Genomic DNA, 15,600 nt, shown 5'->3' with positions numbered 1-15,600 from the left:
TGTCGCATATAACAGTAACACTCTGAACTGGGAAGAGTTGGTCAGTTAGTTTAGATAAGATGAGAATGTTTAATTGAATAAAGCAACTAAAAGGTGAAGCTGGCCCAAAAATCTGTAATAAGCTTAAGTTTAAAAAAGCACCAAACAGTAAATCCACAATTTGAGCCTGTATCAAAGTTCTCTGTCCCACTCTGGCTCAAAGCCAGCTCAAAGCATCACCATAACCCTGCACTTAAAAGCTCACACCAGCATTTTTTCATTTGCACACTCAGAAAGCAGGTGGTATCTATAACCTGGTTTGTGTCGACACTATCAGAGACATTTCCATGGGAAAAACACAGCTGCGAGACAATTTCAATTTCAGTTTCTGAGCGCTACGAATATGGCGGGAGCTGTGAATTTGCCGGATTCATCATCGACAGTGTGGTATGTCTCTGGAGCTTATATGCAACTTTGAAACCACCATCTCAAACATTTCAGGCAAATTATAAAATGTATGAGGTTACAGAGAATTATAGTGTATGAAGTCATTAATTTTGACCAGACTTCCCCTTTAATTGCGACATCTCTTTTAAATTCTAAAAACGGCTTCCCTCCAGGACTAGTGTTGAGTAGCCCTGCAGGTGCTGCAGCCCTCTATGACTAGGGTCTATCGTTCCCCTCCTTTAGAGTTGTTACTCATCAGCGAGATACTTGAGGAGCTCGGTCTCCAGAGCAACCATGGACCTCCTCTCCTCCTCATCCTCGTCTGGTAGTGATTCATCGGAGGGGCTCCGGTACCCCTCAGCATCTGGATGCAAGCCATCTTCCTGGGAGGCCGCTGGTTCGGGCCCATGGCAGAGGAGGGAATCTGTAAGAGTGTGCAGGACAGAAGAGGGGCTCAAATCTTCATAATGAGATACCGGGCAGGACATGCTCCTGTATCAGTACCAGAACAGACAAAAGGGCTGTGGTCCTGTCACGGTTATCGTAGGAGGAAGAGGTGGACGTGCGCAACCCAGAAACCTCAAAGTTCAGTTCTTGCAATATTGTTACAGAAGTGACAGCGTGCATCCGAGACAGGTGTGCTGACCTCACAGAAGTGAAACCAGACATGCAAAGATGCTCACTCTCTGTTGCGGAGTGAATCAGGAATTCTGGTAATAACTGTGACAAGTGTGTCGGCCCTCGTCAGCATCTTCCACTGCAGGATGCCAAAACGGTACACCTTTTAGATACTCCTGCTCTGAGAGGAGCCACCAGTGTATCTCAAACAATTGACATTGATAGGTTCATCGGTTAATGAGGGGGTCCAGGGGTGGCAGTGTAGCATAGCGGTAAGGTTGCCGGTTCAATCCCCTGATGCAGCACTGCTGCTGTAGCCTTAGGCAAGGTACTTAACCCAGGGTTGCATCAGTTAATACCCAGCTGTATAAATGGATAACATGTAAAAACTGTAACTTATGTAAGTCGCTCTGGATAAGCGCATGCACTAAATGACAATAATGTAAGTCACATCTAATGTACCAGAGCTCTGGCACTTATCTTCCACTCTGAATGCAAACAGACGGAAAACAGATTTACGTGAAAGAACCCGTATTAACCTGCTTCATTAGCACTTACTTGCGTTCATTAGCAGCCAGCTATGCACAAGCTACGCAAGATTATCAAAGCCGGCCCCAACAGAATCCTCCGCCTGGAGGAGGAGAGCAGTAAGCCAGGGCTATTTCAGCCCTGCTGCCACTCACCGCGGTTGCCAGGAAACACCTCCTCCCAGCTGTAGTGTGCCAGGTTGATGGGCTGGCGGATCCAGGGGGCCTGGAGCACCTCCTCCAGGGTGCTCCGCAGCCCAGGATCCGGGTTCAACAGGCCAGACAGGAGTGTATGTAGCTCTGCAGGAGAGGGGGGGGGACAAAATCAAACACATGAACACAGGAGTCAGAGCTGTTCATTATGAACTTCCCCCAGAGGCTAAGGTGGAAGAGACAAAATATATTTCCTTGGCTTCAACCTTAAAGGGACTTAAAAAGAAAGGCGGTTTAATAGCCTGGACTGATACCCACGCCAGCTGGCATTGAGACAGAATTCTAGAGCTCCACTTTCTGTTCTTAAGAATATATATTGGTTTTTATACCTACATTTTTGTCATTTGTCAGTAAGTCTTATCTATAGCCATTCACAAAGAGACACAAATTACTTCTGATGGACTTGCATGAAAGACGGCACACATAAAACGCAACTAAGCACACCCAAGCATGTGTCAGCCCCTCACGGGACGACAACTAGCATGCTTCAGTACATACAAAAGCGTTATAGTTAAGAGCAATACAAGAACTCCTCCAATAAGACTCAATTATATAATTATAAATACTACCATATACTTATAAACTCTAATAGTATATACTTCCATATACTATCAAAACAGCGAGCTCTTCACCTGATGAGAGAGGGGTGTGAGGGTGGAACTGGCTCCTTACCTGGAGACAGAGGGAAGGGAGGACAGAGCTGGGCCTGCAGGGTCTCCTCTACCTCACAGAAAGGGTTTTCGCTGAACAGCAGAGTGTACAGGAGCACCCCAAGGGACCACATCTCCAGCTCAGGACCCTCATACCTGCGCACAGACCGACAGACCATTACACACAGAAACAAAGGCCGCAGCTGCAGACACACACCACAGCCTTAACATGCACACAGACTCGCTCCAGGCCTCTCCCCACGCAATCAGACACATAGCACCACCATCATATACTCATAAATGAACCCCCAAACCACAAAAAAACAGACATACACAGAAAATATAAACAATTTTCATAATGGGACACAGTTCCAGTGACCCACTAAATCACAATCCCTCAGCCACAATGAGTGTGTTCTACCACGGGAGAATGCTACTCCCACATTTTAAAGTCAAAACGATTCTGTTTCTTTCATATGAATTAGGTTTGGAAAAAACCCGTAACTGGATGTGAATAAGCTGTTTAAGGCTACATGAGAAGCTAGCGCCCCTCCCTTCCCCTGGAGGAAGAGATTTTAATCAGTTGTCTGTTGGGATACAGAGCTACGTGGCAGTACTGTGGTAGAGTACGTACGGGTTTCCCTGCAGCACCTCCGGGGAGCAGTACTCCAGCGTGCCACAGAAGGTGTAGAACAGCTTTCCAGGATCCAGCACCGCGGCCGACCCGAAGTCGATCAGCCTGACATGGAAGCTGGTGTCGATGATGATGTTCTCGTCCTTGATGTCTCTGTGAAGGATGCTTTTCCCTCTCAGGTAGCTCACCGCAGCCACCAGCTACAGCACAGGAAATGCAAGAGAGACTGACGATGACCACCGCGTTCGTTAAGCTTGGAGGCTGTTCCCCTCATATGTGACAGAGCCAAAATGGCTGCCGCTCTCGCTGTTGTGTGAAGGACCAGAGCCGGAATGGCGGCCTCTCCTCTCGGTTACTGCTCCTCACCTGTCTGAAAATGTAGCTGGCCAGCGGCTCGTCCAGGCAAGGCTGCCGCTCGATGAACTCGAACAAGTCGAGCACTTCCCCGTGGCTCTCCATCACCATCTGGAAGAAGTGCTCGTTCTCAAACACCTCCAGCACCTGAGAGCAGAGGGTTTCCACGGTTACACACTCACCATCGACAAAAGGAGACCCCCCCCCCCCGCCCCCATCCAACACACAGCCTCTCCCACCTTGACAATGTTGGGGTGCTGGAGCCGGGCCAGTATGGCGATCTCCCGGCTGACCTGGCCCATATCAGGGTCATCCACCCAACAGTCCTTCACTATCCGGTCCTTGCGGATGAACTTCACCACAACCTGCCCGCACACAGAGACGAATACATCATTAAACCAGAGCTCAGTCACACTCACAAACATAAAGGGGGAAGTACTAAAAAAAACAAACTGACTGGACTGTCCATGTGGAATCTAACAAACTCAAACAGTGAAGTGAATATGCTGGGCCTACTTTTAAATTCTGCTTAACAGTCACAGCAGTATCACAGCCAGTCTGACTGGAAAGGGAGGCTCAGAACAGAAAGCACTGACACAAAACATGTTTGCTCCAGTAATCTCAAAAGCACACACGAATAACACCCTTAAACACATGGCCTTTCAGCGTTTCACCATAAAGTTAATTATTAACTCCCATATTAAATACCGCAACTTGTGTATTATTGTGCACAGTATGCTCTCTAGAGGTGTAGTTATGCAAATTCCCTGTCGCTCAGGGAATAAAGCACGCGAAGCTCACCTCCCTGTCGTCGGCTCGCCGGCGGGCCTTCCACACGAAGCCGAAGGCCCCTTTGCCCACGGCGCACTGCAGGCGGTACTCCTCCCCGAACTGGCCCTCGCACGCCCGCGAGTGCTCCAGGTCCTGGGCGGAGTGCAGGGCCTCGCCCCGCGCCGTGTCCCGAATGACCTGCCGGAGGGGAGAGACGGGGAGACGCCCCCGCGCTACGTTTCACACGGAGCCCTTCCCTGCGCCGGGCGGGGGCCGGCCCACCCGATGCCTGGGGGCCCGCCCTGTGAGTTGGGTTCAGCTGCAGCTGCTGCTCTCAACATACAGTCAGCTCGAGCTACGGACTGACTCCACCTGGCATTTTTTTCACAGAATGATACTCTACCGCTGAAGGCCACACATGTCCTAGACACTCAAATATTTTGCAATGGTGAACCACCAGATAAGTGGAGATAATTGTTTAGAACAAAGCCAGCAACCACATGGCCCTACATGAACTCGGTTTCATGCCTCTTGCATACAACAGATATCTACAGATAGACAAAAGGATTTAATTACACTAGCAAAGCTAACTAAAGCTAAGCGGTGAAGTTTTAACTCTTCTTAAAGCACAAAGTGAATTCATTCCTATACGGTAGTGACAAAGTTCTTAATCCAGTTGAAGACTCTCAAAGTAAAGTCCTTTATACTGTATCAGTTTTAAAGGAAATGAAGTCAAAGCAGGAAACACATGGTTCATACTGTATTTGAGAGAAAAGTGTGCGGGGCACTCACCTCCCCCAGACTTAGCCCAGATGTGTCCTGGAATGAGGTGCTGTTGTTCTCGGTGTCAGACTGCAGGCTTATCAGCGCCCCCTGCTGGTGGCTGATGTGATGGTTCCTCATCATCCAGACGCAGAAGAGAGACTGACCATCAGGAAGGTCAACCCTGTGGATGTCCAACTGCACGTCTGACAGACCAGAAACACACACACGGTCAGTGTGGTGGTGTCAGCGCTGTGCAATTTACAGTCAGGCCGTGACCATACTGGTTATCTGCATCACCTCTCATGTCAGAGCTAGTGAGATATACAAGTGTGTCTGGACCTTTTGCTAACTTGACTATTTATATGCAATAATTTTTACTGACCAATCACTTCTTTTCATTAATTGTATCTGTTACACCAGCGTTGTTTACACTTTTAAATTCACCTGAAATGCATCAGTGTAAGCACATGAAATCTTTGTTGATGTGTAAAGGGCAACATGGTAATCTGTATTGAGTTTAAAGCATACCAGCAAACCCAATCATGTGCTACCTTAGGGTGTCGCTGAAGGGTAGCTAAGCTGTCAACAGGTCTGAGGGTTGGAGGCACAGCTCTGTGGGAGAAGAATGCTAATTCCTACGTACCAAGCCTGGATCCATCTCTGTGATAGCAGTGTCCCTGGTAGCGTCCCTGCATGATCTCCCCCGGAGCAGCTGAGAGTAGTGGGGTCTTCAGCGGTTGCTTCTTTGGGGTTGAGGTTGCAGGGGTGTCTGCCTGCATGTGGGCCTCCCAGACCCCTCCGTTCACCCCCCCACCGTCAGTGACTCGCCTTCCACACGGCCCACACTGTTCCTGCTCCGCCTCCGCGGGGCTGTCCCGGCCCTCTCCCCCCTCTCCGTGCCTCGTGGTCTGCCCCGCTCCATTCTCCGCCTCCGGGTCGGACTCTACCACGTACGGCGACGGGGTGCGGAGCAGGTCGGCCGTGTCGCAGGACGCCTGGGAGAGATCGGCGGGCAGCAGCTCCAGGCTGCCGCTCAGGTCCAGGTCCCGCAGGGCTCTGGTGATCACGTCGCCGTCGGAGTTCACGTCCAGGAAGCAGCTGCCGGAGTCGGACGCGGCGAGCCGGCGCGCGTCCTCGGGCCGATCCGCCCCGGAGCCGCCGGCCCACTTCTCGCAGAAGCCGGAGGACGAGCGGCTCCCCAGGGAGATGACCTCGAAGCTGGAGCTCTGCGACTCGGTGAGCTCTGAGCACGGGCAGGCCAGCGGGGGGCGCTCTCCTCCGGCCGGGGCCCGCTCGTCCTGCAGGGGGGTCCCGGGGGCAGGATCAAGCCGATCCAGAGCAGCGGGGCTGTCACCTGGATGCCCTGGCTCTGCCGGGGACAGACGGGGTATGCGCCCGCCCTGGGTGAGCAGAAGGCAGCTGGTGTTATCTGCCCCCACACAGCCACTGCTCCCAGGTCCCACCAGGGCAGCCTGCTCCATCAGATCACTGGTGCAATCCTGCCTGCAAAGCCACACACGCAGTCAGAGCCTGCTACACTGCAAACTGCAATGCAGTTTTCCTTAGCAAGGAGAACATGTTCTGTTTTGAAAGTGCATCTGAAACATGTCCTGATTTCGACTTTCAGGCAGGAGACTCTCAGACAAAGCTATCTGGCCGATTCAAACACGCAGGTGCATTAAATTGAATTAAATCAAATGAGTGAAATAATTCGTGAAAAAGGAACCCTACAGCCCGCGTTTGAACCCACAGCAGCGGAACAAACTGGCTTCATTTCACTGGGGATAGGGGTTGGTATGTAAGCCAGGGTTTCTACTTCTCATTGTTCTCAGACTCCCTGTGAGTTGCTCAGACGGCATTGGTGGAGTACACATGTAACTTTCTCTAGATAGGAGCATTTGCTAAATGAAATTAATGCAATAATATTCCACACGTGCTGGTTTCTTGATTCCTATGAGCGGAATGTGTATTCAATAACTATTTTTGATTGCTTAATACGGTTAATTCCTCACACACAGCTTAAATGCATGGCACTGCTTTCCATTGTGAAAGCGTGTGCTGGCGGGTGGGGGGCGGGGCGGGGGGCGTACTCATCGTAAGGGGTGGAGGTCACGGCCGGTGAGGACAACGTTGACGGAACGCTGCCCTGGTTCTCCAACCTGTCGCAGGTCCCAGTGAAGATCTTCCCCTTGGCAGGGGCTCTCCTCGCCGCCTCCCGCTGAACCGTGGCTATGTCACCGGCCAGCAGCGTGCTCGGATCTGCTTAACACAAGCGAAGCTCGGTCACACCCTAATAACGTAATAACATGCTGTAACATCACCTCAGTCAGTAAGGTTTCACTACGGTTAGTTCAACTTCATGAGAGAGGCTCATCCAAGGAAAGTGTTTGGATACGTCAAGGGTCTACATACTAATCATGGTTCACGTGACTGCGTGTTGTGATGAATTTGCATGTACTAGTAATTTGTCATTTGAACTGAAAGTGGAAAAGAAAATTCCTGATGCCTGTGCCTGGGTTAAAACAAGAAATCTATTTTCAAATCAATTTGAGGAGCCACAGCAAAGAGAACCTGGGGAGGGGCCCAATCATGCAAACAGGTATAATGGGTGGGGCTGCCTTGTCCTGTCAAATGCTGACTGATACCAACCAATTAAAACTCTTTGTGCTCCAATGAAAAGCAAGCTGATTGGTTTAAACCCCCTAGTCATAAGAAGCCTGTGGTATTACCCATTATAATGTTTTCAAAGCCTTTTTCTCCCACCACAGTAAAGCAGGACCAGTAAGGAAACGAGGAAAAGTGGGCTGGTGCTGGAGAAAGCACCCTCGGGACTGAAACAGCACTCCTGACGAGACATGAAACTCCCTACATGTGATAAAAACGCATGCACAAATGCAGAATTTGATTATGTGCAGCTATACAACTTCATAGTTAATTCAAATGTGATTTCAATTAAAACACCTATCTACACCTATGTAGTCAACTGACAATTGACAATGGGTATATAAGACACTCCAAAAGGGGCATGGCTACATCCTGATGAAGGCTTGCTCAATCCAGTTTTAGTGAACTGGTTTCAGGGGGTCTTACTTCAGGTCTTCAGTTACTAATAATACCTTTGTAACTCCTGACTCCCATTAACATGGGGTATTACTCTCTTAAGCAAGGCCCCATTTCTTCACTGTATCTATTTTTCTGCACTATTTACACCACTAGGCAGTCCAGCATGGAATTGGCTGTGTGTAAGTGAAAGCGCTTTGGATAAGTTGCTCTGCGCACCGCCACCTTTAAGGAGAACAGAGGCGCTGAGCACAGACCCACCTCCGCCTCTTCGCCCTGGCAGGTTCTCCTCCCACAGCACTGGTAGGCTGGAGTTAGCGGACATGCTTCCAGGTGGAGGGTTAGTGCTACCAGAACATCTACAGGGATCTAAATGGCATAGAGCGATGACTCAGTTAGCCAAGCTACGTTCCTACGGCGTGCTACATCCCGCCCTCCTCGGGAGCTGTAATGCCCTGAGAGTTACCCGTGTTGCTTCTGGAGGAGCTGGAGCAGCCGGTGTGGAAGGGGAGACGCCCCTCTGGGGAGGCGTGGTCTCTGGGCTCGTCGCCGTGGTGCCGGGGTCGGGGGTCGGAGGTCTCCTCCGCAGCACGCAGACACTGGTAGAAGCCCGGCATCAGGAAGGTGACGCTCTGCCGACACGGGTAGCGCATTGATGCATTTATGTCATTATGACAGGGAGGCAGTGCAGCGTACTGGTAAGGAGCAGCACTTGTAATCGAAACGTTGTTGGTTTGATTCCTTGGACAAGGTACCTAGCCTAGAATTGCCACAGTAAATGTCCAGCTGTGTAAAAGGATAATATATACAAAACTGTAACCTATGTAAGTCGCTCTGGATAAGTGTCTGTTAAAAGACAATAATGTAATGTAAGGTAATGTCAAATACAGCTCTCAAACATTCCCAGACAGCTTGCGGCATTCGAAGTGAGGTATGTGGAAAAGCTGATGTGTTCGAGCTCATCTGAAACGTGTCACTCTTGCAGTACCTTCCCCTTTAGCTCCGACTTCCTGTACCCGAAGTGCACGGTGGAGAAGCTGTCGTTGATGCTGTGGATGGAGCCGTCGGGACGCAGGGTGAGAAGCCCACTCAGCGTGGTGAACACCCAGACCGTTCCGGAAAACACCAAACCCGTGCCTGACGGCGGTGGGCAACCAGCCTCTGTGTAAGACACGCACACACAATTTACACTGAGACTCAATTCCATAATGTGCCATTTAAATTATTTCCTTAACTCCTCTGATCACAAGCTTTTTATCACATTCTGCATTCATATTCATATCCTATCTCTATAGCAGGGTATTTTAGTAAATACGGTATGATAGAAATGAAGCAGCATCTCTCTCTCTCTCTCCCTCCCTCCCTCCATCAGCATGAAAACTTAAATATCTCAGCCGCCACACAACACAGCTCTTCTGTGTGAGCTGACCCTAACCATTCAACTCAGTGCTGGAATATTCCTTCCTGAGAGGGAAGCCTGGTCGGAGGCGTACCGAAAGACTGTGCTCTCGAGGGAGATCCCTCACAGGGGTCCGGGTGCGACGGCCCAGCTGCCTCTGCCTTCTCCGGCATCCCCCCACCACACTGGTCCTTCTGCCCAAATTTCCCACAATCCACTGCAGCCTGGAGCTTGATGCAGAGCGGGAAGCTGGTGCCGTCCTTTCCTCTGCCAGTTACGCGTTGGATTCGGAGCGTCTGCCAGAAGACAGGAGTGGACCCACATCATGAAGCAGCCAAAAACATGTACCGCTTCTTCCCCATGCTGGGCCCCCTCTCAGGAGGACATTTACAGGATTAAAACCCTAAAACAACCGGGTTGTGTGACATGTTGGAAATGATGTCTTCATTAGTCTCTGACACTGAGATTCTGGGGCAGCTGAAGAGCCAGCCATTTTCTGATGTATCACATGTATGCAAGCCCCATATGAACCAATTTAATCACATCTTTCCATGATTATACTGTATCCAAACTGTGCTTGTAATCATTTTAGTACGAGAGAAGTGACTTAAATCTACAAAATTAATACGAAAATCTTGTCTGCTACTTTACAACTAAATGTTGGCCGTGAGACAAAACGCATGAATAATCTCAAGTTTTGCGAGATCAGAAAATGAAAAAAATCTACAGCAGTCCTGAAATCAAAATGCCGTGTCTTGGATTAAAACTGCCTAGAATATGCTGTAAAGTTTGCTTCCCAGAAAATCATGTCATTGGAACTTTTACTTGCTTTACCGGTTCTGTCCATGACTACTCCTGAATGCTGTGTGCATTTTTAACATCTGAACTGATTAGCACGACTACGCGATGTCACTGCTAGCTGAGACAAACCGCAGAATAGAAAGCAGCTCTGAGGCCGAAATAGAAAACCTGTCATTTTAATAGCTTTCATCGCTTCCTAAAACGAAATGTCAAAACGTGAAACCAAACCTGTGTTTCTCCATCAAGCGCTCTGCTTTGAATAAAAAGAATAAGAAGAATTTGTACTGCAAATACTTTCAATTTGACAAACGCATCAACTAAGAAAAAAAAAAAAAACATATTCAATCATGTTGTAGTTTTGTTCTATCTGCACTGTTTCTCTGGAGATGTCGGTTCGTGACAAAGTCGTATTGTGAAATTGTGAACATTCTGTGAAACGAATCATTGTGTGGACCCAGTGTCTCATCTCATACCATGTGAAAGTGTTGCCCTTTGAGCAGCTACAAAAAAAAAAAAAAAAAAAAAAAAACAGCTTCCTAAAAATAGCACGGCTGCAAAAAATAACAGCTAAGAGCTGGTTTAACACCTCAGCAGTGAATCATGACCTAGAAATTCAGGTTGCGTTTCTTCCGACAACGCCCAAGTTGACTGTACCCTACCCTCTGGCAGGGTGGTGGTGACTGAATGAATCTAACCTTCGGCAATGTCTTTCCATGAGGTGGGAGGCGGAGGGATGGAATGAGCTCCCTGACGGACAACCCCGTCACCTCATCAACACCCTGGTACCCGTGGAGGCGAGCAAAAGCGTGGTCGCAGCTTAGGATCTTCCCCTGAAACAACAACGGCGTTGGACTTGCAGAAAAAAGGATCACAGACACAAATATCTTGGCCAGAGGTGTGGCCTCAGTCAAACGGTTCACCAGCAAAGTAGAGCAAGTAAACTCCCTCATTCAATAACCTCACTGACTGTGAGCTGGTGTTTTGTCCTCAGAGCCCACTAAACATACAAAAACATGTCTGTCATGAGAACAGATGCGGATAAGCACACGGAGGGAAAACCAGGCTACTGACAGCCAAAAACAGGACACGTGAATTATGGATTCTGGTTCCACATAGAGGGCATACATCTTGCATGAAGGACACGTTGGCAGCTATTCTCTCTACACGCTCCATCACGATCAGGCAGCGGGGTTCTTCCTGGGTCAGTCTTCGGCCCCATATCGAAAGCGGTATCCGCGCGCCAGACTTGTTCACAGCCTCCACCTGCACAAGGGGTACAGAGAGGGAGCGTCAGGCTCAGAGCAATGCAGTCAGCACCGCAGGGTAATCAGCTCTTAGTCCCTGTTCTCGGTGCTGCGAGACTGGCACAGGTGGAAAAATTCACTCATCTTCTCATCACATTTACATTTACATTAATTCATTTGGCAGACACTTTTATGCAAAGCAACTTACATAGGTTACAGTTCTTTACAATGTTATCCATTTATACAGCTGGATATTTACTGAGGCACCTGTGGGTTAAGTACCTTCCCCAAGGGTACAGCAGCAGTGTCCCAGCGGGGATTGAACCGGCAACCTTTCAGTTACAAGTCCTGCTCCTTAACCACTACGCTACACTGCCGCCCGAGTGTAGCATAGTGGTAGAGTAGAAATGAGCAGGTGACAAGTAATGGCACACATTATTACGGGCGACTGAAAACATAACCAAAGATTCCTGTTTTTTGTCCTTTAAACAAGTAAACAGGAAGAAACTAAAGGATAATGAAGAAGAGCGTCCCTTCCCACTCCATCGGCCTAGCGGCATTCTCAGCACAAAGACTGAGTATTCAGACTAGGACCTTTTCATAGCAAACATTATCATTATGGTTAGCGCATTATACGTTATACCAGCGTTATCACCCAACATTTAGTCACATAAGCAACCTCACAAAGTAAGCAATTCAAAACATTTTAGAAGATTAAGAGATGATGCACTTCCTACCACTTTTCCAGACACAACAACCGGCTTCCCATCTCTCTCCATATACTCCTCCCCCAAGGCTTCCTCCACGATTTGATTGGCTCTCTTGAGGAGACCTGACAGCTTTAATCCAATCAGGTCATTGTTGTTGTGCTCAAACAACTTGCATGCCTTCTCATTAGCAGCAAGAATCTGTAAAATGGGGGGAAAAAATGCACTTCATTGTCCAGAAATGGGGAGCAGTAGACGTGCAAGCCACAGAACATAAGATCAATCAATGAAATCCACCCTTTTTCAAGTTTCAAGTTATACTGCGAGTGAAACATTCCCCTCTCTTCCCCTTTACATGAATGACAGCATATGTGGAAGACACCACCACCACAGCCCTCTTGCAATGAATGTCAATGGGATAAAAAGCAGACATAAATACCTCTGTGGTCTTTGGATCCACAGTGAGGATAGCTTTGTTAGGATTGTGGACTGCAGGAGGCCCGGTGCTGGGGACGTCACCAGCAGCCAGTTGACTGAGAAAAGAGCTGGACACGCCGCAGGAGTTCGACAAAGAGGCCGAGGGAGACTTTAAGCAGAGGAAGCTGGACAAGTGTAGGTTCTGCGCTGCTGCAGAACCATTGATGTATGAGTTCAGAGAATCACCTAATGGAAAAAAAAGTAAAACATAAGGCTGTTACATTTTAACTGAGAAGAGAGACAAGTGGCAAAAGAACAATCAGAACCCACAGTGAGACTTTTTTTAGCAGAATGAATGACAGTGTTCACAAATAAGACCCCTGAGGGCTTTTTAAAATGTTTCTTCTAAGTATTTTTGATAGCTGAATGAGTTAAATGTAGATTTTGGCTATTTTCTTGCTTTTACGTCTATGAACTCAGAGTCACTGTTGGGGTTACTTCCTACAACAGAACATCATATTGCCGCCTTTACCCTGACGCTCATTGTGCCGTTCGAAGTTGTTGAAGTTTGCCGTTTGAAAGTGTATCGTATTAGTTGCCCTATAGGCTGTAATTGTACAAATCTGATAGTACTGCGTCCTCAAACAGACCTTACTCTCCGCTGAGAACTGTCTCATTGTGGAACTGTACACATCCTGTCCCCGTACTGTCGCTGTACTTACTGTATGCACTTTTGTAAGTCGCTTTGGATAAAAGCGTCTGCTAAATAAATAAATGTAAATAAATGTAAATATTGCCCAAGCTGAGAAAATGTACTTCACCTAAAGAGGTAAAAAAAGGGTAATTCTTATGTTGCGTATGTGGCTGTTAAAATGCGAAATTAATTTTTCTTGGTCATTTTTTTCAACCCACTCTCTAACCTGATATGGACCCACTGACGTGCCAGCGCTGCAGTGCCATGTCCTTCTTTGGCGACGGCCTCCTGGCGCAAGGGTAAGACTTGTTCAGGTCGAAAGAGTCGCCATGGACCCCGCCCGAGGCGTCGCAACAGCAAGCCCAGCAGGCCTCGTCTTTGGCATGGCAGCTCAGGTGATCAGCCGAACGGGCGAGGGCCCTCAATGACATGTCTAGAGGTCCTTAGCTAGCTAGTCGCTATAAGGAGAAGGGAGGGATACGACAGATCGTTACCATTTACCACACTTTATGAGAAAAACAGTTTGTGTCGGGCCATGTCATGACAAGGTCACTACAGGAAAAGAGAGACAATGGTTCATTGTTATAAGTGACAAGATTGTCTTCTTCCCTTTGTCCTGCAGTTTTACACAGATAACATCAGACCATTGATTCCCATCCACTCAGGACTTTCAGCCGCGAAAACTGTTTCATTGGTTGCAAACGTCTGCGACGTTATGTCATTTGTTTTATTCAATTTTTCAGCACGGCTTGCTGGAAAATCAGGATGACTAGCTAGACTGGTTAGCTAAATGACTCCCTTCAACTTGTCAAGGTTTAACCTGTTATCAAATCCATCTGCTCAACCAACCCGAGAGCTTCAAAGAGAAAGCGATAATAAGAGTGGCAATGGGGTCCGTTAAAACGTTAACTGTTACCTCTATTCGAACAACCTAAGAACGTCAAATACAAAGCGATGATAACAGTGGCTTCTTGTTACCTATCTAACGCTAGCTCACGAGGTACACGTTCTATAACATCTCAGTAGCTAACACTACTAGCTAGCAAAGTGAACTGACTTTTTCATACGAAGATGTTACGATAAGATGCCCAGCTAGCTAGCTGGCTTCAGATTTCACTCTTTAACGTTACTGCTTTGAGTTAAGGCAATCCCACTCGCTATACTGCCACTCACAGAAAGCTAACTTTAACGAGCCAGCTAGATGATAAAGGTTGACCAAGTAATTACCCACTGCATTTCAGTAATTTCTAACTTAGACCACTCACCTCGCGTGGTAAACCAGCCAGCTAACCAGCTAGCTAGCTAGCCAACGAAGCCAGAATTGAGACAGCGTAACCTAGCAAGCTAACTAGCTATCCTAGTAAACGTTAGATATAAATAGCTTTTTCCCCGTGATGCTAACCAGCTAGCGAGCTACAAAAGTACAGAACACTCAGAGAAAAGAAACAAAGTAGTGAAACGCAAATGTTTCTAAGGGTATTATAAGCAGTGGAGCTCTTTTTGAGAAGCCACTTTGACCACTTATCGTATTAACTTTATCAAATAATAACTCTTTTTACGCCTGTATCTAGCTCATAAAATTGTTTACACGACTCTTTCAAATCGCGCTTCCGTGGCGCGGGAGCGTTTGAGCAGAAAGGTGTACGAAGGGACCAATGAGAAACCTATATTCTGAGACCCAACCGAAGAATTAACCAATGAAAGATTTCCGTACTAGTCGATGTTTTGTTTACTGACTGCTCCTTTGTTTCTATGGGAACAGGGAGAGGCCGACTTGCCTTTGCAGGCGTAGGGCTGAAAATGACAATACTGTACATTGCCTATTTCATGGTACATGAATACAAAGTTTTATTTACTCAGCCTCGTTCTCTTAATATAGAGACACATGCGTAGCAAACGAGAGTAGTTTAACAAGTATAAAGCGGTAGTAAGAATTTATGTCATTCTAATTGACGTTAGAATTTATTTTTGGAATTTATATTTTCTAATATTTTCTGTCTAAAACTTAAGCTTGAGGTAAGACAGTAAGTTATTATCCATTCTGTTACAATGTTGTTAAAACTTTGTCCTTTTGGTCTCAAGTATAATTTAAGCTGTGGAAAAACAAAATTCATAACAGATGCTCTCATGAACAGTTGATCTACATTAAAGTCATAATAAAGGCATAACATTACATTTGTGCAGTAGAAAAGACTGGTGCTTTTGCTGGTGCATCCACTGAGGCATGGTCTGTTTCCATCTGGCTATGACCAGATTCTAGATATTTACAGTCAGTCACTCAGAGAGGTATGCACTGCATAAAGATACATTGTGCTATTGG

At 47.4% G+C, this 15,600-nt stretch overlaps 1 protein-coding gene across 1 annotated transcript; it reads right to left on the bottom strand.

The window, feature by feature from the left end:
* Nucleotides 1–674: 674 nt before the first annotated feature.
* pask (PAS domain containing serine/threonine kinase) lies at nucleotides 675–13,711 on the bottom strand. The gene is made up of 19 exons (XM_036554915.1): nucleotides 13,507–13,711; nucleotides 12,609–12,796; nucleotides 12,200–12,370; nucleotides 11,344–11,481; nucleotides 10,914–11,048; nucleotides 9,512–9,713; nucleotides 9,007–9,179; nucleotides 8,485–8,650; nucleotides 7,049–7,217; nucleotides 5,773–6,461; nucleotides 5,602–5,727; nucleotides 4,986–5,161; nucleotides 4,224–4,391; nucleotides 3,662–3,787; nucleotides 3,435–3,569; nucleotides 3,069–3,268; nucleotides 2,457–2,590; nucleotides 1,728–1,871; nucleotides 675–850 (listed from the first exon to the last, which is right to left on the bottom strand). The coding sequence occupies exons 1-19, from the start codon at nucleotides 13,709–13,711 to the stop codon at nucleotides 675–677; spliced, it is 3,621 nt and encodes a 1,206-aa protein (XP_036410808.1).
* Between the last annotated feature and the right edge of the window lie 1,889 nt (nucleotides 13,712–15,600).

The sequence above is a fragment of the Megalops cyprinoides genome, chromosome 20 (assembly GCF_013368585.1).
Source record: "Megalops cyprinoides isolate fMegCyp1 chromosome 20, fMegCyp1.pri, whole genome shotgun sequence".
Taxonomy (NCBI): domain Eukaryota; kingdom Metazoa; phylum Chordata; class Actinopteri; order Elopiformes; family Megalopidae; genus Megalops; species Megalops cyprinoides.
This window is presented reverse-complemented; position numbering and strand designations above follow the sequence as displayed.